Below are 24,319 nucleotides of genomic sequence, written 5' to 3' on the forward strand. Positions count from 1 at the left end.
GCATATAAATTAAGCCAGCAGCTACTGAAAGAAGCAACTTACAGGAGAGGAAAAACTGAAGAGGCTTAAAAGAAAGGTACTGTCTTCTGATTAGAGAAAGACATCAGGGGCACAGGAGGAACCCTTCTCTAGCTGTCCCAGCATTCCACCCTTTCTCTAGAAGCTTCTGCCGTTTTTTCTTTCCTCTTGTTTTCCTTTCTCCACTATGGCAGGTGTGATTGATTGGATAGCTGACTAGGAAAAGGGTCTCTCCCCAGGGGCCTGCTCTCCCTGTCTCCTTAAATAAGGAAAAGCTGTTCTCTGCATAGAGCTCTTCTAGCTGTGTTCTCAAACTTGCCTGGACAGGAGAATCCCAAGCTCCTGCCCTGGAGATTCTGATTCAGTGGGTCTGAGAAGGAGCCTTGGAATATGTATGCTTAACAAGTATCCGAGGCAATGCTTCAGGGCCACAGAGTTTGGGAAATACTGCCCACCACCATGAGAATAAGACACAGACCCTGCCCCTGCAGTGGGACACCTGCCGTTCTGATGGGATCAATTCAGTTCAGAGCGGAAGGTGTTAGCAATTGAAGCTGCAGCTATCAGCACCGCCAGCTTAAATAATTAGGCTTAGTTGTTAGAATAGAGTTGACTCTATGTCTGTCATCGGTGACTTTATTATACTATAGTTTGAAGGTTCAGCCTATTAACCATGGTCTAGTTAACACTACAGACTAAGAGTAGCCCGAGGTGTTAGTGGCCATCAGTATCACCCACATGATGCTGCATGAAGCGGCCTATTGTGTTTTCCCTACGAACAGCTTGTCAAGAACACAAAGGCAGTAATGCTACATTGTGCTCACCTCCTAACCTTAGAAACACTTACAGCAAGGGGCTGCTCTTGGAAAGGGCAAACGTACCCTATGCAGTATCACGATGTCTCTACTCATGAAATTACAAATTTCTGGAGAGTCATGATTCTGAGTTCTATTTTTAAAACCTGACTCTGAGCTTGTGTGTCGATTGCTAATGTCTACTTGACTGTACAGAGCTTTTCATTTCTCTTGATCACTTTCACCCATTTGCTTATATCTCTTGGCAAAAAGAATTAAAATTATTTGATGAAAACATTCCTGTAAGCCAGCTATCCTTCAAGAGTGAATTCAAGAAAGAGTTCTCTATGAGTTCCCTAGAGGTGATACTTAAATTTATGTGATTATAAGGAAACAGCTGATGTGGGAGAGGAAAAGAATTTGTGTGCATAAGAGAGACATTACTAAGACATCGTTCACTTACCAAGGACAGAAACTTGTATGACATGTTCTTGGACCAAGAAGCTATTTCCTTAGAACCCTGGTTTTAAAGAAAGACTCTGAAATGTTATTGGTTCCTCCAAAGTATGTGGAAAGGGCACTGAGCTGAAGATAGGGGTGCGTGGTTGTGAGTCCATGGGTTCTACTCCTGATTCTTCCTGGGTATAATTTTGGATAATCATTTCACTTCTCTGCTTCAGCTCTGTCTTCAGTCAAATGGGAGAATAAAAACATACCTCCTACGTCACACAGTGGCTATTAGAAATAACTGTGCAGCTTGCCCTGAACACAGCAGAGCAGGTTCCAATAAATGGGAACAAGTTCTCCATAGTGTAAAGCACCATGGACAGTATTATTAGTAACCTTTATTCTTCCACGCAAACGAGCCAAGTCTTTACCCAAAAACTCTACTTCCTGCAAGTCCCAAATACCTAGATGCAAAAGACAGGGCAAGGAATTACATTCCAAGGGAAATGAGAAATGATCTAACACAGTCCAGCATCGCCCAAAGTGAGATGCCCTGAGACAGGCTGGTTTATCATAAGTTCCGTCATGTGCCAGGACTCTAGCCCCTGAGTCTGCTCCTACCACAGAATGTGTTTTTCTAATAAAGCCAAATGAGGACCAATGGCAGCCCAATCATTGCATGGCCAAGACCACAGATGCAGAAAAGCAACATTTTGAATAATTCAGAATGGTAGCCACACAAGCACAGAGCCAAATGGCAGAGATACATGCTCTGGGAGCTTATCTATCCTCCTTTTCCTCTTGATTTCTTCCTTATTTCTTCTTGACAAAGTCAATGATACCCAAAAAAGGACGTCTCTTAATGATAAACTTGTAAGAATCTATTGATAGGTCTTTTGGACTCAATTACACGATTTAAGAAAGCAAGCTTACATTAAGACCGAGAGTCAATTTAATGCATTATTTCTAGTGCATTTTTTCCTTGCCAAGAATAAGAATAAAAGGGAAGGGGAAAAATAATAAAAACCAGGAGATAAGTACATAATGTAAGGTACAAACAAATCTATATATATCCTAATGTGCTGAGAGATCTTCTTGATGAAAAAGATTTCACTCTGAGTTGCTGCTAGTTTTGATGCAAATGTAGTATGTGCCATGGCCCACAAGCCTAGGGATTCAAGTAGGTAGAACAGTCATCACAAGTTCTTCTTTGTTAAGATTTCTATTTCAGAGTCAAGTGTGCCTTGGCAGCAATAATTGTTATACTTCAGCGCATGTAATCCAAACCAAGGACAAGACAATGTCGAAAAATACAAAATATTTACCTAACCTAGCAACTCCTACTGAACAACATGTATGCTGCATATTTACGAGTTGTAGCCCATGGTTGTGGAAAATTCACTACAGAATAAAAACAAATACTGCATATTACAGTTCATATACAGCATGCCTTTTCTGCTCAGTACAAGAAAAATCTACTACCCAGCAGATAATGAAACTGATGGCCTGACAGCCCCAGTATGGCAGAATGTTGTTCTCTGTTTTTTGCACACAAATAAAAAATAAAATAATAAGGTCGTTGACTCTTCCAATTAAATTCCAGTCCAATTCAAAATTCATCTTCAGAGCTGTCAGCTAAGAGCATTACTCGATCTTGCATGCTGTTGAATTCTCTCTGCTGGGGAAAGAAAACAGAAAAGCATTAAACTCTTTCTGCCGCAGAGCAAAGCTGAGGAACAGGCCCCCTTTAAAAGACACGTGAACAAACCAAGCCGAGGCAGCAGCTGCAGCAGCTAATCAGAACCGCTGGGCACGTCAGTACCATTCATGCATCATTAAGCCCCGTGTGCTTTATTAAGCAAATTAGAAAAGTGAAGAATGTTCGGGAACTGATTAGGTTTTGCTGTTGTTGATTCCATACCTTTCTTTTATGCCTTTTGAAGCCATTTCTCCTTCGGCGATTCATAACCTTAATGCTGTAGAGCGCTCCCAAGATGAACAAGGCTCCAGCTATCCCAACGCCTACGGGCACCAGCATCCCAGACATATAGCCAGCCTGCACAGGAAAAGAAACACACATTAGGATGCTAAACAACTGCTGCCCTGGGTTTCCCAGTTCTCCTGGAGGGCAGCGGGTTTTTAGACACTTTGAAATCTCCTGTCTGCTTTGTTATAAAATAGCACCTGGAATAAAGTTACTTTTTAGAGAGAAGGCAACAGAGAGAGAGATTTTTGGGTATTTCAAATACGTAGAAGAAGTACCGAATAAATCAGCCAGACCTAGTGGCACCTCCAGCCACTTGCTTATGCACATTTGTCAACACCAGGTTTTGGTGACAGAAATATAATTTGTATTAAAGACAGATGAAGTAAGCCTCTGAGAATACCAGGACTATTAAAATGCTATAAATTGGAAATAGCAGCCTGAGTCAAGCTCCAGGGGGAGTTGAAGTGCCCAATGGAATACTGTGCTTCTTAGAGGGCAGAAGGAGGGCCTTGACTTTGGTGGTCCCTCTCTCACAATCTTAGCTGAATCACGGTAAGAAAGGAAAGAGGAATGTGCTTGTATGGAAGTGAAAAGTGAGAGTTTCTGGAGACAGCAGGGAAGAGAAGGACCTGCAAAGGAAAGAGGAAGTATGTTAGGTGTTGGACCCCAGGCAAAAAAGACAAGGATGAGGAGAGAGTTGCACATAATGTGGTTGGATTCGTTTATATGAAAGAAAATATCTGCCCAGTGGACAAGGCCAAAGTTGAAGGTTGGAAGGAAATTCTGAGTGTCCCCAGTTCCAAAGAAAGAAAGTGGCAGAGAAGGGCACAAAGATCATTGCTAACAACACTGGTTGGTACTTCCAAAAGAGCCTGGAGGTTTCAAATGCATGTGGGTCTCCAACATCCCCAAGGTGTTACTATGGATAATTCAGTCCTAAGAGAGCAGCATGATCTCCACACATCCCTGGGCTTGAGTAAGTAGCTCAGGACCAACCCAAGTTCAAGGTAAGGCCATCACCCTAAGGGTGCTCCCTGCATCTTGGCCAATAAGACACCTAAGGGATAGAGGTGGATGAATAACCAGAGCCTTTCATAGAGGAACACGACACTGACACTGGTTTACCTTCCACGATAGCCCCTTCTAGAAGCCTACCCAGAAAAAAAACATAAACAATTAACAATTTTAAAAGTGCTGTAATAAGTACTTTGGATAGACATTATTTTATGGGGGAAAAACCACGAGTCTGTTCACTTATTTGACTATTTCTAAAAATTTTAATATAGCAAAAACTATTTCCAGTATCTTTCAGAATGAGCCCCAAACAGAGAAGGACAAAAAATAAAAGTTTTCTAACAAGTGCCGAAGTAAGCAGGCTATGATGCTTTCCCAACATTTCTAGAATTAATCAAAGGGACAAGACCTTACAAAACTGCAGCATCCTCTTGTACACAGCCAGCTCGTTCACTGGTTTTGTTTTCCAGGATCTTGAGTTAGAGCAGAATGTGGAATTTTTTCCATTAATTTGAGAACATAGCATTGTTCCTCAGCATACTAAGTGTTTTTCCCCAAGAAACAAAGCTCAGTCATTTTCCAACAAATTAATATGCTTTACAGAAACCCAAACTTTCTTCTAGATCTACGAAAGGCTTATAAAAGTCTGTAATTTTCCATTGCTCTCACCAGAACTAGGAATTTCTTTTTACATCACCATTCCCAGTGCATGGAAATATATATAAATGTTGATGTACGATAATTTTAAGCACAGTAGATTAGATTTTACAGAGCTGTACATTCAAAGGATGATATTTGAACTTTTGGAAGCTCAACTTGATCAACCTCTGAGTGGGTCTCCTCACACTATGTAACTCAACCCCCCCACCAAAAATATGAATATTACAAAATGTGTCACTCTTTGCATGTTTCTTATTTACACATTGAGGCTTCTCGTTTCTAGAGCTTTAAATCATGTAGACTTCTCAAAAATTCAATTACTCTCTCTCTCCTCTCTTTATTCCCTCGTGTGTGTGTGTGTGTGATCTGCCTGTGCTTTGAAATTACAAGTAAATTACAAGATGGGAATAAAGCAACCTATCCTCTTCAAATATAATTTAACCATCCCTCATACAAAACTGACTAACTGAAAATAAGCTCTGTTTTTAGAATTGCCCATGACTTGTTTCCTGTAGAAATGAAAACAAATAAGACACGTGCATATTAAGTTATAAATTCTGCCTAGCACCTTTTCTCTGTTCAGAATTATTGGATGTGCACATCCCTCCACACGTAACTTGCCAAGAAGAACACAACTGCATCTGTCCATATTCCAACCGAGAATGCATAACCTGAATCTAATCATGAGGAAACGTCCAATAAACCTAAACTGAATATTCTATTTTTTTAAAGCACTGTATTCTTTAAAAAATATCAGAGTCATGAAAGACAAAAGATGGTTATGCAAATGGTCCACATTAAAGAAAACTAAAGAATCCTGACAACTAAATGTGTTACATGACCCTAGACTAGATCCGGTAACGGAGGAGAACAATGAATTTATAAAGGAGATTTTGGGTATGTTAACCAAAAGACTGAAATCCAGGTGCCAGAACAGATAAAAGTATGATATCAATGTTAAATGTACTCAAGCTGATAACTGTATTATGGTTTGCTAACAGAATATTCCTATTCATAGGTAATACGCACTGAAGTATTTGGTGTAAAAGGACCATGATGTATGCAGCTTTCCCTCAAATGGCTCAGAAAAAAAGAGCAGAGATAGAAATGGGGTAACGTGGGAAGAATAAGTGCATCTGGAGAAAAGGAACAGGGGTATTCTTTGTACTATCCTTATTCTTGTATCTTTTCTGTAAATTTGAAATTATTTCCAAATAAACAGTTTGAAAATTAAAAAAATGGATTGTTAAGATAAAATTTACTAGATATAGTTGTTTTTTGTTTTTGTTTGGTTTTGGTTTGTTTGTTTTGTTTTATATTTATGAGAAAGGTATCCTTCCTTCTCAGGATACTGTGTTTGTTCAGAAACACTGGTTTTCAAGAAAACGATAAGAAAACCATATGATACACTGTACTGCCTAAAGTCTGCTGAATTCAGAAGTACCCTTATGATGTCTATTCAACAGTGGTTCTCAAACTTGAACATGCATCAGAATCACCTGCAAGACTTGTCAAAACACAGATTGTTGGACCCCTTTCCCCGAGTTTCTGATTCAGTAGGTCTAGTGAGGGACCTGAGATTTTGTATTTCTAACAAGCTCCCAGGTGATGCAATGCTACTGGTGCAGATTCTACATGAGAATCGCTGTTATGAAGTAGAGGCTGGATCATCCATTTTCTGGATTATTTCCTAAAGCCAGAAGAAATAGAACGATCTTGGTGATATAATAACAGGGCTGGTCTGTAATATACAACTAAAATTTTGATGCATCTTCAATTTTGAGAAACAATATAGATGTTGAAAAAATACATCAATAGGTAGCCAGGTAAGGATCTGCCAAACAAGCATCACTACCTTGGACCTTTAAACAGGAAGAAGGTTAATGATGGAATGAGTATAGGGACTGTCCCTCGATAGCCATTCGCCCCTTCTTCTAGAGCAACAGAACCTCCCATCTGGGCTGGGCACAGAATAACGATTACTTCTCCCTGCCTTCTATGCAGCTGGATGTGACCATGTGATAAGCCTCACTAAAGGAGACGATACATTACTGACACGTGCAACTTCCAGAGCATGCTCTTCAAGGGGGGAGCAGAGCCTTTACCCACACTCCCCCTTTAAGAATGGCAGAGTGCCTTTATCTTCCCTTTTAAAGGGGGAGGGATATCTTAGCCTCCCTTTTCCTTCCTTCCTTCTGGCTAGAGTATGGACCTAATTGCCATCCGGGACCACGAGATGACCTTGAGAATAAAGGTCACAAATCATGGAGCATCAAACAGAAGGAGACTGAGCCTTCAATGTTGCTCCTCACTAACCCCTGATTGCTACCTCCAGACTCATAAATGAGAGACAAACAAAGTTCTCTCTTGGTTAAGTCATTGTCATTGGGGGTTGTCTGTCACTCATAGCTGATCTTAATCCTAACTAATATAGGAAGACTAAACAATAACAACAAAAAGAATAATTCAGAACTTTTTAGAACACCTACCACCCTTTCTAGAGTCCAGCTAACTAACAGGGAAACCAGTATCAGGACCAATTAAATGAAGCTAAACTGAGAAGATGTTCTGGGTTGACTGAAGAGCCAGTTAAATATGTAGTTTAGCTTTCAGTTCTAAGGGACACTGTGACTTTCAACAAAATGGCAATAGTTTCACTCTCAAATAGTTTCTGAAGATAATGACTCATGAGACTTTTATAGATGATAGCTAGCTAGCTAGACATATGAAGAGAAAGAGGAAGAGGGGGAAGAGAGGAAGAGAAAGGGAAGGAGGGAGAGAGAGAGGAAGATATGTATACATATATTTTATATATATATACATATATGTGTGTACACATACGATTGTATGTATCAAGTAAGTGTATAATATTTCACTCCCAGAGGGAGGGGACTGATTAGACTGAGTCCCTCCAAGAAAAAATCAAAATATGGAAGGCAAGTACAGCAACATGGATGGACCTAGAGATTATCATATTAAGTGAAGTAAGTCAGAGAAAGACGAATAACATATGATATCACTTACATGTGGAATCTTAAAACAATGATACAAATGAACTTACTTACAAAACAGAAATAGACTCACAGACATAGAAAACAAATTTATAGTTACCAAAGGAGGTAGCGGGGGGAGGGGGAAGGATAAATTAGGAGTTTGGGATTAACATATACACACTACTATATATAAAATAGATAATCAACACGAACCTACTGTATAGCACAAGGAACTCTACTCAGCATTCTGTAATAACCTATATGGGAAAAGAATCTGAAAAAGAATAGAGATCTATATATGTGTATAACTGAATCACTTTGCTGTATACCTGAAACTAATACAACATTGTAAATTAACTACAATTTAAAAAATGGTTAAATTTTAAAAAAAATGAAGACAAGGCATAAAGCAAGTCAACCCGGTGGGAGTTTCAACTATTTTTCTTCCAATTTTTTAAAACTAAGACATAACTGAAAAAATACTACAGAATAAAATGAAAAGAGGGCTGGAAAGCCTTCAAAATAGTCCAGAAAACTGAGGCCATACATAAAATTATTTCTCTTGGTGAAATGGAGCAGGGAGAGGGTGCCAGGCCTTTGAGACAAGAAGGAATGGTCCGCAAGAAGAGAAAATACAGCCTTTCTCCAAAGCTACACAGATTTCTAAACGGAGTGGTGAAGCTATATATACATACAGGTAAGAAACTTCGCAACATCCAACTTCAAAACAGGCTACATGCCAACGTTTGTTTTCTTAAGTCTATTTTTTGTCCTTTTTTGTAATTCAGAAGGATATTTTCTATAGAAACAATGATATACGGACTCCTAGATTAAACTACCAGAGCCTGTTTACTTTTCATTGCATCATATTTTCCCCTGAAAAATTACAAGAAGCACTATCAATGTAAATATATTCAGTTCTAAACTTTTGCGCTTCTCTTACCCCAAATCTTGCTCAGTCCTCTGATTACACCTCCCTTAGACAACTGGACCCATTACAGATACCAAAATGGCCTCCACTGATGTCAACAGGCTTAAAATTCTTCAACATCACTTTTAATATATATGAACATAAAATAATCTCATTCTCAAAAACTATATATGCTAAATTTTACTGAGAAGCAGAAAAATAATAGTAAGAAGAATTAATATAATTATACAATTTTAATTGCAGTTGAATGTTTTCTTTTATCCTTTAACATTAAACTGCAGTAAAATAAATATTAATCATTCAAATATGGGGGAAATTGACCTCAAATAATAAAACAAGATATGGGATACCATCAACAGATGTATATTCTAAGACAGGAGAATTGGAAGTAACTCCTATCTGGCAGTTGAAACGATTTCCATTTAACTAAACCCCCACTGAAATCTGAGCTGGCTTATAGTAATGGGATCTGACACAGGCTACAGCAAGGAGTTCAGAATTCCACCAATATTTTTATGAGTAATTCCCTATTGAAATTACAAGGTACCAAAAATGAAACCTTAGAGAGTGTTGAAAATTAAAAGAGAATGAAAAATATAAACCTGGAAGGAAGTTAATATTGTCAGTCACAGATATTGATGGCAGAATTAATGCAAGAGAGGAAAATATTTCTCTATAGTTGGCCATTCCAGATAGGCCAGCTCATTATCACTCAGTTAGCAGTGGCACTATGATAGACTACATAAAAGTGGGCCTAAGGAGAGTGCTTAGGTGTTCAGGTGTTTTTAATCCCACCTCCCACTATGGTTTAAGGATGCCCTTTCCATCACAAAGTTTTATTCCTAAATCAAGTCCATCAATTTATGCCCTTGGGTCAGAAAAATCAATGCCTTCCAAAATCCAAGGTATTTCTTCCTCATATAGGAAGATCAGGTTTAAAAGATCCTTGCATTGGGACATGAAATACGTACTAGAATGGGATCACACTCCTGCAATTCCCTAAAAGGAACTTCATCTTGATATGTAAAGGGTGTTACTCAGTTGTACATACCAGGAATTACATTCCATAAGTATGAATGGCACTCCAAAGAATAAGCCATCCCTTGTATTATACAGACCTTAAAGGGAAGACCTCCTTTCTTGCTGGGCACCTGGAAATGGCCCTGTATCTTTGCATAGATTACCATAATCAGAATAATGAAATAAAGCTCCATTACTCTCAAGATCTTTTACTTGACAAAGCCATGCCCTCTAAGATAAATCCAAAGGAAGAAAACACTTCTCTTACCTTGTCTTTTAGTTTTTCCATCCAGCTTCTCACTACAGAAAATAAGAAAAGAAAATGTAAATAGCCATCGTTTTACTTATAGTTCATTGTGTTAAATTCATTTGGTAACTTACTTATATTTCATATATTAAGTTAATTTGATACAATGAAGGTATTATTGTATGAAATACAGTGAATGGGTCAACAGTATTAACATAATGACAGCAATAGTCTTATTTTTATTCTCATTCATTTAAAAATACAAAAAAAAAAAAAAGAGCAAAAACATATCCCTCACATATTGTTAAAGGAACAGAGAATATTTTTGTTTGCTAAATGTATTTTCTATTATTTTGGGGGAGGTCTGGGAGAAGAGAGAGGAAAACACCTTCAGAATATCAAGTTTACTTCTAACTTGACATTTTGTCCTTATCTTTTTTTTTTAAATTTTTTTTTTTGACCCCCTGGGCCCTTGGCAGTGAAAGCGCAGAGTCCTAACCACTGGACCGCCAGGGAATTCACATTTTTCTCCTTACCTTTATTTCTCATCTTTCTCAGTTTTTAAGTTCAGTGGGAATTCTGCACTTGAATCAGTGTCAGAGAGCAAAGGTAGGAATGTGCACTGGGCAGGCCAGGGCTACTCAGCTCTTACTAAAAGTAGTCAATATTTTAGGCTCTGCAGGCTGTACAATCTCTGTCACAACTACTCAACTCTGCTGTTGCACTGAGAAAGCAGCCATAGACAGTAGCACATAAGGAAGTGGGTTTGGCTCTGTTCCAATACACTTTATGTATGGACACCAACATGTGAATTTCATGTGATTTTTTTATGTCACAAATATTTTTCTTTTGATTTTTTTCAACCAAATAAAAAATTGGAAAACATTCCAATGTGCCGTATAAGAACAGGCAGCAGGCCAGATTTGGTCACAGCCTGTTGACCCCAGGCATAGACATATTTTACTCAAGAAGCTGGTGTCTCCATTTACTATCTGACTTTAGTAATAACATAGCTGACATCAGTGATGACAGCTAATGTGTGTCCGGCTTTACCCCTTACAAAGCATGTTCATATGTACTGCATCATTTGATAGGCAAACCAATGACAAACATGAGAGTCAGGTAAGATGATGCTCAGGGGAAAGAAGAGGAAACTGAGACTCAGAAAAACTAATAGAATTGCCAGGTTAACCAGGGAGGAAAGAGCCACTGGAACTCCAACCACCATCTGATTAACAACCTACAGGAATAAGACTTCCCAATTACCCATTTCTTTTGGCGATACCACTGCTGTTCTGCTCTCTCAGGTTGAAGATGTGGAGATACCTTTGGCTTTTCTATCTCCTTCAGTCCCCAGCCTCAATCTCTCATGTCAAGACCTTGGCAAGACCTCTCAGATTTGTCCTCCCCTCATCACTCCTTCTGTCTCAACTGGGATTCAGGCAAAGACAGTGGTGCTCAATCAGAATAAAATAAGAGTCAAGGGAAGGGCAAAGTAAGAAAGTGCAGGCACCTCAAGAACTAAGCCATGGCTCAGTGATTCTGGGAGTGGTTCCATGGAGAAGTGAGGTCAACCACTGATTCACTGAGTGGCTTTGGAGAAACTAGCAAACCTCTTGGATGCTCAGTTTCCTCATATGTGAAATGGAGATGGTAATACTTGTCTTACGAGATGGCTGTGAAGATTAGAAACAACATGTGCAAAGTGTCTAGTACAGAACTTAGTGTAGAAAACCAAAATAAGAAATCTGGGATAGGAAGGGGAAAAGAAAGACACGTGAAATACGAGTATTGTGTTAACATGGCTCAACTAAGCCCAAGATATAAAGTCAAGCAAGAGAATGCTTCCAATTCATTCATTCGTTCAACAATATTTACAATGCACAGTGTGTTGGCCAGTCACTGTGCTCAACACTGTATCAGTAGAAGATATGGGGACCTAATTCCAGTGAGAAAAGGTTAGGACATCAGGTCTATGACACATGGATGACAAGCAGCAACGTAGGGACTGAGAGAGTGAGGGACAGAGCAGGAGAGCCAATTACTGGGGCACACAGCAGAACGCCAACCTCGGAAGCAAGATGTCCGAAATCAGGGAATCAGCTGGATATTACGTAAAGAGCAAAGCAAAAGAGAGGTGGGAGCAGGAATGCTGGTGTGAGGACATCATAGAGGAGGTGAGCAGGGGCCGGCTGACTACCTGTCGATGGCAGCCCAGGGGTAGCTTGGAGAAGAGGGAAAGGAGGCACAGATGGCACCAAGGTCTGAGGCACTGATAGGCTTTCCAACTGTAGAAAATTCATTGCCAAGAGAAACGTTTTAACTTAAGCCTTATCGAGCCAGATCTCATTGACAATCTGTCCAGATCTTAGGTGCTTAAAGTAAATTTCCAAGTCCTGCTTTGAGTGATTCTTAAGGCAGTCATTCTTCACTGGGGGAGGGAAGGCATATTAGCATGGGATGTGCGTATGCGCACAGGTAATCTGAAAGAGCACATTCAATGGATCTAGTTCTGTAGTTTATAATAGGAACTACAGAAAGAAAGCTGGGCAAACTCTTCATGGCTAGTGAGAGGGGTGATTCACTAGAGATAATGAGACAGTGTTTGGGGGGACATGGGTCTAAACAAGGTTGAGAAAAAACTGCTCTTCAGAGTATGTGAGCTTGGCTGTGTTTCTCCAATTAAGAACATGCGACCCCTAAGGATCACACCTTGTGCTTCTCAGGCATCCACCAGGGTTCTTGACACGGTATTAGACAATAAATATTTTTTCCTTCTTTCAGCAAATATATATTGCTTTTAAATGAGTTCACAACTTTTGAGTAAACACGATTTTCTTTGATGAAGTTTCTATAAACTGTTTTCAGCAAAATGTTCAAGGCAGTGTAAAAATAAATCTAACACAATGATGGTTTTGAAACTTAGTAGAAATCAATAAGGGAATACAAAAGCTAGAAGAGCGAATATTGGAAAGATATTTAATAAAAAGAAAAGATGATTCTTTATGAAGAGGAGAGCCAAAAACTGCAGTTCTTTTTTTTTAATAGAGAGACATCACACTGATGAAAGGGGTATGAATTGACACAACTTTTTGGAACTGCATGGAGAATTTGTAATTGATATCAAAAGCTTTTTAAAAAGTTTAAATTTTTTATCAAAAGTTCCAGTTGTAGAAGTAATGTACCTTAAACAATTAATCATGGATATGCATAAAAAATTTTATTTAAATGCTGTTCACTGAATGGAACAGCAGGAATGGTTTAAACACTTTCAAAAGGAAATAAAACCTTAGGCTATGACTACAGAGTGAAATATTATACAAAAATTTAAATTATTTAAACAAAAATAATGACATGGTGTTCGCATTATATATTACAAATAAAAAAACATAAAGTATGTATAATGTGAGTCCATTTGTGGATAAAAATGTTATGTGTGTAATTGAAATGATGTACTTCAAAATGTTAACTGAAGTCATCAATGGGTTGTAGAATTATGGATGACTTTTATTCCCTACACAGTGTTTTTAGGATTTTCCAAATTATTTCTAATTTTTAGTACTTTTAAAATTTAAAAAACATATCTTACCCCCCAAAACCCCTACAAAATTCTGTAAACATTTGCAACTGGAGGTTACTGGTAGATTGCGATAGTTGGGAACACGAGAAGGTGAGGCCCTTCCACTTGGTTAATTCCTTAGCCCACAGCTACAGATTCATTCTAATCCTACTGGTTGTGGTTTGTTTTCTTTCTTGAAATTTTACTGATGCAAGTCTGAAAGCGTAGCAATATAATTATGCCTGTGGTCTCCTTCTGTACAGAGAGAGGTAGATGTGAGCAAAAAAGTAGACAGGGATTATTAAAAGCAAAAAAAGTAGAGAAGGATCATTAAAAGCAAGTTCTCCATTGTGCTCACCAGTGCCCTCTTGTGTACAGGAGTTCCAGGAGCAGCAATTTGCCCTCTCCTAGCTTATCTACTAGAAAACAGGGAGGAGGGGGAGAGTAAAAAAGAAATTGCAGATAAAAGAACATTTCCATGTATCTTGTCAATTGTAAATATGGTTGGTTTTTAAATAGACTGTGGCTGAAAAGTCTCCCAAACTGCTAATTTAGAAGGGTATTCTTAATTTTCCTTTATTTCCAATAATAAAGTTTTATTAGCTATATTTATCCCAGACACATATAAATTCCCTTTCACAAAAGGGGGACGGTGTACACTGGACATGGTCCTGCCCACCAGAAGGACAAGATCAAGCCTCATCCACCAGAACACAGGCACCAGTCCCCTCCACCAGGAAGCCTACATAACCCACTGAACCAACCTTAGTCAGTGGGGGCAGACACCAAAACCAACAGGAACTACGAACCTGCAGCCTGCTAAAAGGAGACCCCAAACACTGTAAGTTAAGCAAAATGAGAAGACAGAAAAACACACAGCAGATGAAGGAGCAAGGTAAAAACCCAGCAGACCAAACAAATGAAGAGGAAATGGGCAGTCTACCTAAAAAAGAATTCAGAGTAATGATAGTAAAGATGATCCAAAATCTTGCAACTAGAATGGAGAAAATACAAGAAATGTTTAACAAGGACCTAGAAGAACTAAAGAGCAAAAAAACAATGATGAACAACAGAATAAATGAAATTAAAAATTCTCCAGAAGGAATCAGTAGCAGAATAACTGGAGCAGAAGAACGGATAAGTGACCTGGAAGATAAAATAGTGGAAATAACTACTGCAGAGCAGAATAAAGAAAAAAGAATGAAAAGTATTGAGGACAGTCTCAGAGACCTCTGGGACAACATTAAACATACCATCATTCGAATTATAGGGGTCCCAGAAGAAGATGAGAAAAAGAAAGGGACTGAGAAAACATTAGAAGAGATTATAGTTGAAAATTTCCCGAATATGGGAAAGGAAATAGTCAATCAAGTCCAGGAAGTGCAGAGAGTCCCATACAGGATAAATCCAAGGAGAAACATGCCAAGACACATATTAATCAAGCTAACAAAGATTAAATACAAAGAAAAAATATTAAAAGCAGCAAGGGAAAAACAACAAGTAACATACAAGGGAATCCCCATAAGGTTAATAGCTGATCTTTCAGCAGAAACTGCAAGCCAGAAGGGAGTGGCAGGACATATTTAAAGTGATGAAAGGGAAAAACCTACAACCAAGATTACTCTACCCAGCAAGAATCTCATTCAGATTCAACAGAGAAATTAAAACCTTTACAGACAAGCAAAAGCTAAGAGAATTCAGCACCACCAAACCAGCTTTACTAAAGGAAATGCTAAAGGAGCTTCTCTAGGCAGGAAACACAAGAGAAGGAAGAGACATACAATAACAAACCCGAAACAATTAAGAAAATGGTAATAGGAACATACATATCGATAATTACCTTAAATGTAAATGGATTAAATGCTCCAACCAAAAGACATAGACTGGCTGAATGGATACAAAAACAAGACCCGTATATATGCTGTCTACAAGAGACCCACTTCAGACCTAGGGACACATACAGACTGAAAGTGAGGGGATGGAAAAAGATATTCCATACAAATGGAAATCAAAAGAAAGCAGGAGTAGCAATTCTCATATCAGACAAAATAGACTTTAAAATAAAGACTATTACAAGAGACAAAGAAGGACACTACATAATGATCAAGGAATCAATCCAGGAAGAAGACATAACAATTGTAAATATTTATGCACCCAATATAGGAGCACCTCAATACATAAGGCAAATGCTAACAGCCACAAAACGGGAAAGCGACAGTAACACAATCATAGCAGGGGACTTTAACACCCCACTTGCACCAATGGACAGATCACCCAAAATGAAAATAAATAAGGAAACACAAGCTTTAAATGATACATTAAACAAGACGGACTTAATTGATATTTATAGGACATTCCATCCAAAAACAACAGAATACACTTTCTTCTCAAGTGCTCATGGAACATTCTCCAGGATAGATCATATCTTGGGTCACAAATCAAGCCTTGGTAAATTTAAGAAAATTGAAATCGTATCAAGTAACAACGCTATGAGACTAGATATCAATTACAGGAAAAAATCTGTAAAACATACAAACACATGGAGGCTAAACAATACACTACTAAATAACCAAGAGATCACTGAAGAAATCAAAGAGGAAATCAAAAAATACCCAGAAACAAATGACAGTGAAAACACGATGACCCAAAACCTATGGGATGCAGCAAAAGCAGTTCTAAGAGGGAAGTTTATAGCAAGAATCCTACCTCAAGAAACAAGGAACATCTCAAATAAACAACCTAATCTTACACCTAAAGCAATTAGAGAAAGAAGAACAAAAAAACCCCAAAGTTAGCAGGAGGAAAGAAATCATAAAGATCAGATCGGAAATAAATGAAAAAGAAATGAAGGAAACAGTAGCAAAGATCAATAAAACTAAAAGCTGGTTCTTTGAGAAGATAAACAAAATTGATAAACCATTAGCCAGACTCATCAAGAAAAAAAGGGAGAAGACTCAAATCAATAGAATTAGAAATGAAAAAGGAGAAGTAACCACTGACACTGCAGAAGTACAAAGGATCATGAGAGATTACTACAAGCAACTATATGCCAATAAAATGGACCACCTGGAAGAAATGGAAAAATTCTTAGAAAAGCACAACCTTCCAAGACTGAACCAGGAAGAAATGGAAAATATAAACAGAAAAATCACAAGTAATGAAATTGAGACTGTGATTAAAAATCTTCCAACAAACAAAAGCCCAGGACCTGATGGCTTCACAGGAGAATTCTATCAAACATTTACAGAAGAGCTAACACCTATCCTCAAACTCTTCCAAAATATACCAGAGGGAGGAAGACTCCCATACTCATTCTATGAGGCCACCATCACCCTGATACCAAAACCAGACAAAGATGTCACAAAGAAAAAAAACTACAGGCCAATATCACTGATGAACATAGATGTAAAAATCCTCAACAAAATACTAGCAAACAGAATCCAACAGCACATTAAAAGGATCATACACCATGATCAAGTGGAGTTTATCCCAGGAATGCAAGGTTCTTCAATATACGCAAATCAATGTGATACACCAAATTAACAAATTGAAAGAGAAAAACCATATGATCATCTCAATAGATGCAGAAAAAACTTTTGACAAAATTCAACACCCATTTATGATAAAAACACTCCAGAAAGTAGGCATAGAGGGAACTTACCTCAACATGATAAAGGTCATATATGACAAACCCACAGCCAACAACATTCTCAATGGTGAAAAACTGAAACCGTTTTCACTAAGATCAGCAACAAGACAAGGTTGCCCACTCTTACCACTATTATTCAACATAGTTTTGGAAGTTTTCACCATAGCAATCAGAGAAGAAAAAGAGATAAAAGGAATCCAAATCAGAAAAGTAAAGCTGTCACTGCTTGCAGATGACATGATATTATACATAGAGAATCCTAAAGATGCTACCAGAAAACTACTAGAGCTAATCAATGAATTTGGTAAAGTAGCAGGATACAAAATTAATGCACAGGAGTCACTTGCATTCTTATACAGTAATGATGAAATATCTGAAAGAGAAATTAAGGAAACACTCCCATTTACCATTGCAACAAAAAGAATAAAATACCTAAGAATAAACCTACCTAAGGAGACAAAAGACCTGTATGGAGAAAACTATAAGACACTGACAAAAGAAATTAAAGATGACACAAACAGATGGAGAGATATACCATGTTCCTAGATCGGAAGAATCAACATTGTGAAAATGACTATACTACCCAAAGCAATCTACAGATTCAATGCAATCCCTTTCAAACTACCAATGGCATTTTTCACAGAACTAGCACGAAAAATTTCACAATTTGCATGGAAACACAAAAGACCCCGAATAGCCAAAGCAATCTTGAGAAAGAAGAACAGAGTTGGAGGAATCAGGCTCCCGCACTTCAAACTATACTACAAAGCTACAGAAATCAAGACAGTATGGTACTGGCACAAAAACAGAAATACAGATCAATGGAACAGGATAGAAAGCCCAGAGATAAACCCACACACATATGATCACCTTATTTTTGATAAAGGAAGCAAGCATATACAGTGGAGAAAAGACAGCCTCTTCAATAAGTGGTGCTGGGAAAACTGGACAGCTACATGTAAAAGAATGAAATTAGAACACTCCCTAACACCATACACAAAAATAAACTCAAAATGGATTAAAGACCTAAATGTAAGGCCAGACACTATAAAACTCTTAGAGGAAAACACAGGCAGAACACTCTATGACATAAATCACAGAGAGATCCTTTTTGACCCACCTGCTAGAGAAATGGGAATAAAAAGAAAAATAAACAAATGGGACCTAATGAAACTTAAAAGCTTTTGCACGGCAAAGGATACCATAAACAAGATGAAAAGACAACCTCAGAATGGGAGAAAATTTTTGCAAATGAAGCAACAGACAAAGGATTAATCTCCAAAATTTACAAGCAGCTCATGCAGCTCAATATCAAAAAAACAAACAACCCAATCCAAAAATGGGCAGACGACCTAAATAGACATTTCTCCAAAGAAGATATACAGATTGCCAACAAACACATGAAAGGATGCTCAACAACACTAATCATTAGAGAAATGCAAATCAAAACTACAATGAGGTATCACCTCACACCAGTCAGAATGGCCATCATCAAAAAATCTACAAACAATAAATGCTGGAGAGGGTGTGGAGAAAGGGGAACTCTCTTGCACTGTTGGTGGGAATGTAAATTGATACAGCCACTATGGAGAACAGTATGGAGGTTTCTTAAAAAACTGAAAATAGAACTACCATACGACCCAGCAATCCCACTACTGGGCATATACTCTGAGAAAACCATAATTCAACAAGAGTCATGTACCAAAATGTTCATTGTAGCTCTATTTACAATAGCCAGGACATGGATGCAACCTAAGTGTCCATCGATAGTTGAATGGATAAAGATGTGGCACATATATACAATGAAATATTACTCAGCCATAAAAAGAAACGAAACTGAGTTATTTGTAGTGAGGTGGATGGACCTAGAGTCTGTCATACAGAGTGAAGTAAGTCAGAAAGAGAAAAACAAATACCATATGCTAACACATATACATGGAACCTAAAAAAAAAAAAAAATGGTTCTGAAGAACCTAGGGGCAGGACAGGAATAAAGACGCAGATGTAGAGAATGGACTTGAGGACACAAGGAGGGGGAAAGGTAAGCTGGGACGAAGTGAGAGAGTGGCATGGACTAATACATACTACCAAATGTAAAATAGATAGCTAGTGGAAGCAGCTGCATAGCACAGGGAGATCAGCTCAGTGCTTTGTGACCACCTAGAGGGGTGGGATAGGGAGGGTGGTAGGGAGATGCAAGAGGGAGGAGATATGGGGATATATGTATATGTTTAGCTGATTCACTTTATTGTACAGCAGAAACTAGCACAACATTCTAAAGCAATATTACTCCAATAAAGATGTTAAAAAAGAAAAAAAACATTAAAAAAAGGGGGGGGTGTATAAAAAAAAATTCAAAAATTCAAAAAAAAAGGGGGAATGGATGGGAGCCAGAGGATATCAGGATTTGGCAGAGCTAATAATTATTGAGCAACTGACAAAAAAGCTTGCAAGGTAGGTATTACTATCCCCATTTTATAGATGAAGAAAATGAAGCTTAAGTAAAGTGCTGAAAGCCATGTAGCTAAACAGTGGCTGAGCTGGAATTTGAACCCAGGCCCTATAGATCTAAAGCATATACCTGTTCAGCAGGCCAGTGGGTCACTTTGGGGAGGGGTGTGGGCAGGTGGGCCAGGTGACCATAACAGCACACAGTAGGGCTTTTTCAAGTTCTGGGGCACAGTGTGTATCTGCTCACCTCTGTTAGTCTGGCTCCTGCTTTCTCTACATTCTCCTCCCTGTCTGACAAATGTTCTCTCTCTGCCTCTACATGGGTCTCCCACTATCTCTCACTCTATGCCTCTTTATATCACATTGTAGTCTGTATCTCTCTTTCTTTTCCTCCCTTTTTTCCCCTCCTTGTCAGACTCTGTCTGTCTGCTTATCTGTATGGCTCTGTTGCTTTCTGTATGTAGCTGTCTTTTTCTCTTCCTCAACCTGCCCAGTGTGTTTGTGTTTGTGTGTGTGTGTGTGTCTCTGTATGAGGATAAACTAGATCTCCTAGTTCCTTCTTAGCCGTAGGATTTTTCCAACTCAGTCCTGTGTGCCAGGGTTGCTCTCCATTGGGGAACAACAGAGCTAAATGGCAGAAATCCTGAAAGTTTAAAACTCAGAATGAGCAATGCTGATGATACTGACTATGGGATCAGAGTACACGGTGACGTAATGGAAAAAGACAGAATACAGAAAGCAGGAGCAGATTCCTAGGGGGATGATGATGAGTTTCACTCTGAATATGTGGAGTTTAAAGTATCTATACAATATCCATGGGGATGTTTCTGTTGGCAGTTTAAAATTGGGATATGGAGAAACCCAGGCTGAAGACCAAGGTTTGGGATTGACCAGCCTATTGATAGAAGCTGAAGTCAAGAGCAGAGAAAATCCCCCTGGAGTATGGAGTGTATATTAGACAGGGTTCTCCAGAAAAACAAAACCAATACAAGATATATATATATAAAGGGATTTATCATAAGGAATTGGCTCATGCAATTATGGAAGCTGACAAGTCCAGGATCTGCAGGGTGAATTGGCAACCTAGAGACCCAAGAAAGCTGATGTTTCAGTTCAAGTCCAAACGCAGGAAAAAAACCAGTGGCCCAGCTCAAAGGCAGTCAGGCAGGAGGAATTCTCTCTTGCTCAGGGGAGGGTGAACCTTTTTATGCTAGTCAGGTCTTCAACTGACTGAATGAGGGCCATTCACATTAGGGAAGGCAATATGCTCTACTCTGTCTACCAATTCAAGTGTTAATCTCATCCAAAAACACTCTTACAAGTACACCCAGAAAAATGACCAAGTGTCTGGACAGCACATGGCCCAGTCAAGTTGACACATAAAATTAACCATCACAGAGTAAACTGGACAAGACCAAGGGCATAATGCCTAGGAATCCCAACATTTAAAGGTCAGGCAGAAGAGAATGGGCCAGGAGAAGAGACAGCAAAGGAATGGTCAGAGGGGCTCAGAAACCTGGACTGTTCATATGAAACAACCCAACAGACCTAGTTCCAAGTGGTTATGAGGACGTTTACACATTCTGTTGATCAAATCCTTTGTCCAGGTACAGCCAAGCCCACTGGTGCCCCGGCCCACTGCAGAGGTGCCCTGCAGACCACTCCCATCCTGTGCAGGCTGAGGGTTTCTCTGCCTGAGGGTGTCCATCCGTCATAGGAGCCTGCATGGGGGTGGCTAGAAGCACCAAGGAGGGACTTCCCTGGTGGCGCAGTGGTTAAGAATCCGCCTACCGATGCAGGGGACACAGGTTCGAGCCCTGGTCCGGGAAGATCCCACATGCCGCTGAGCAACTAAGCCCGTGCGCCACAACTACTGAGCCTGTGCTCTAGAGCCCTAGAGCCACAACTACTGAGCCCACGCAGCACAACTACTGAAGCCCGCACACCTAGAGCCCGTGCTCCGCAACAAGAGAAGCCACCGCAACGAGAAGCCCACGCACCGCATCGAAGAGTAGCCCCCGCTCGCCGCAACTAGAGAAAGCCCGCGCAGCAATGAAGACATGACACAGCCAAAAATAAGTAAATAAAATAAATAAATTTAGAAGCACCAAGGAAATATTGTCCTAGAGGCCATCCTCAATCAATGAGGCCTGTGAGTTGGTGGATATATTAGTTTCCTATTGCTGCTACCCCAAATTTAACGGCTTAAAACAACACAGATTTCTGATCTCATATTTCTGGAGGTCAGAAGTCCAAAATCAGTCTCATGGGCTAAAGTCAAGATGTCAGCAGGGTCGGTTCCTTCTGGAAGTTCTAGAGGAGAATATGTTTCCTTGCCTCTTCCAGCTCCTGGAGACTGTGGCCCCTTGGCTCATGGCTCCTTCATCTATCTTCAAAGCCAAGAGCATAGCCCCTCAAATTTCTCTCTAAACTCTGCTTCCTTTGTTGTATTTTCTTCCCTGGCTCTGAGCCTGCTACTTCTGTCTTATAAGGAGAAGTATCTCTTATAAGAAGATTATTATGATAATCTCCCCCTCTCTAGGTCCTTAACTCATTCACATCAGCAAAGTTCTCTTTGTAAGGTAACATATTCACGGGTTCCACGGATTAGGATGTAGACCTCTTTGGAAGAACCATTATTCTGCCTATCACATCGGGTAAATCCCTTCATTTTCCTCACCCCCGAGGTGTGTTCCACACAGCTTCTCAAGAGTCCCCAGCAGCAAGGAGGCCCTGCAACAATCCAGTCATGAGCACCACCCGCTTCACTGGCTCCCCACCCTCCCCATCTCACTTCCTACTCCCTCGCCGCGCTTCCTGAAGTCACCGTCTTGCTCTTAGGGAGAATGCAAACTAAGACACTAGTCTAATTCTGCCAACCATATAGGCAGGCCTGCACTTTGGCATACCAATTTTATTCATTTTGTACATTAAAACAAACTCTCGGAATAAACAGAAGTAAAAAAGCAAGGAAGACAGGCGAGCTGGCCAAGTTCAAGGAAGAAGCCATCTCCATTCATGTAAATTAATTCTAATCGAAGGACTTCAGGCTGCCTGAATTTAAAAAATATACCCCTTCCATATAGCACTGTGCAAGGTGTAGTTTATGGCTAGTTCCACTTACATTCAATTTTGAAAGGGTTATAGACACAGTCTCTGTAATAATCAAATTTTCAACATCATTTACATCTTTCAGTAAAGTGGGAAACCTGATTTTTATCTTAATCAATGAAAAGAGAAATGTATGTTCCACCTATAAAAAATGAAACATCAGTACATAGTCCTTTGTTCAAAGCATATGTGACTAAATTTCAATTATGGTGTTTCTATAGTGTCAAGAAATAAATGGAAGGGACTCCCCTGGTGGTCCAGTGGTTAAGGATCCACCTTCCAATACAGGGAACGTGGGTTCGATCCCTGGTCGGGGAACTAAGATCCCACATGCCGTGGGGCAACCAGGCCCGCGCACACAACGAAAGATCCCACATGTCGCAAGTAAGACCTGATGCAGCCAAATAAATAAATAAATATTAAAAAAAGAAAGAAAGAAAGAAAGAAATGGAGACCAGTTCTTTTTCTTCCTTGATATTTAATCATAAGTGCCTCTTCCAGCCCAAGAAACAAAGATTTTTTCCAACTTACATAACACATTTGAGAATAATAAAACTTACCAAGGTTTAAAGGTTGTCTGCATGTTTTTTAAAGAAACTTGAGTTTTTCCAGCTATAGATTATGCTCTAATGATGCTATATTTACCTGCTTTAAAATTACACAGAAACCATATCTATAATTATTTGCTCCTCACATAATTACAGAACAGCAAGATTCTGATGAATAGAATGACCTACTTCTTTGCATAGGGCTAACTGAGCAGTAATGGTGCATCCAAGAAGCAATTAATTCTGAAGGCTCTGCCCGATATTTACAGAGAAGGGTGCAAAGGGCCCAGATACCCTAATCTCTACTTTCAAGTAATATTAAGGACGTCTTTAGTTGACAGCAAACTTAGGAATGACACTAGATACCTACTGGGGAGCTGCAAAGAAAACATCTTGTAATCAACTGCACATCTTCTTGGGGTCATTTATTAATGGTAACCATACGGACAAACCATAAACTGCATGTATCAACTGTATGATGAGAAGGCTGTCACGAACTTCAACCACATGAAGTACATGGTGCATTAATGAAGAAGAAACTATCCCTCCATGTGTGCTTCTTTCTCTTCCCAAAAAGGCAAGCATGATATATGACATTGCTCACGAAGGGAAAATACAACTTGTCTAGGCCCCTCCTCTACACCCGATTGCGAGGGAAAAAAAACAAAAACACTGCACTTTGCCTAAGACACCCTTGAAAATTCTCCTGAGCACTGAGGTTTCTGATCTATGGTTTAACTACTCAGCAGCAACAAGGCCACACTCAGGGGACCTGAAATTCTCCCCAGCTCACTCTTACAGCTCTCTCTTCACACCTGCACTATCCAATTTTCAATCCCTTGGTGAAAAAGAAGAGTTTGGTCTTCATACTTTTTTTTTTTTTTGTCCAC

At 39.2% G+C, this 24,319-nt stretch overlaps 1 protein-coding gene across 2 annotated transcripts in view; it reads right to left on the bottom strand.

The window, feature by feature from the left end:
• Positions 1–1,637: 1,637 nt before the first annotated feature.
• Positions 1,638–24,319, bottom strand: part of ARMH4 (armadillo like helical domain containing 4) — a 152,338-nt gene continuing 129,656 nt past the window's right edge. For both annotated transcript variants that reach the window (XM_059914307.1, XM_059914308.1), the window contains exons 6-8: positions 10,133–10,164; positions 3,181–3,315; positions 1,638–2,937 (exon numbers count right to left, since the gene is read on the bottom strand). In XM_059914307.1, the coding sequence (XP_059770290.1) occupies positions 2,869–2,937; positions 3,181–3,315; positions 10,133–10,164 (236 nt within the window). In that variant the 3' untranslated portion in view covers positions 1,638–2,868. The remainder of the gene's footprint in view (positions 2,938–3,180; positions 3,316–10,132; positions 10,165–24,319) is intronic.

This window comes from Balaenoptera ricei, chromosome 2 (genome assembly GCF_028023285.1).
Source record: "Balaenoptera ricei isolate mBalRic1 chromosome 2, mBalRic1.hap2, whole genome shotgun sequence".
Lineage (NCBI taxonomy): Eukaryota > Metazoa > Chordata > Mammalia > Artiodactyla > Balaenopteridae > Balaenoptera > Balaenoptera ricei.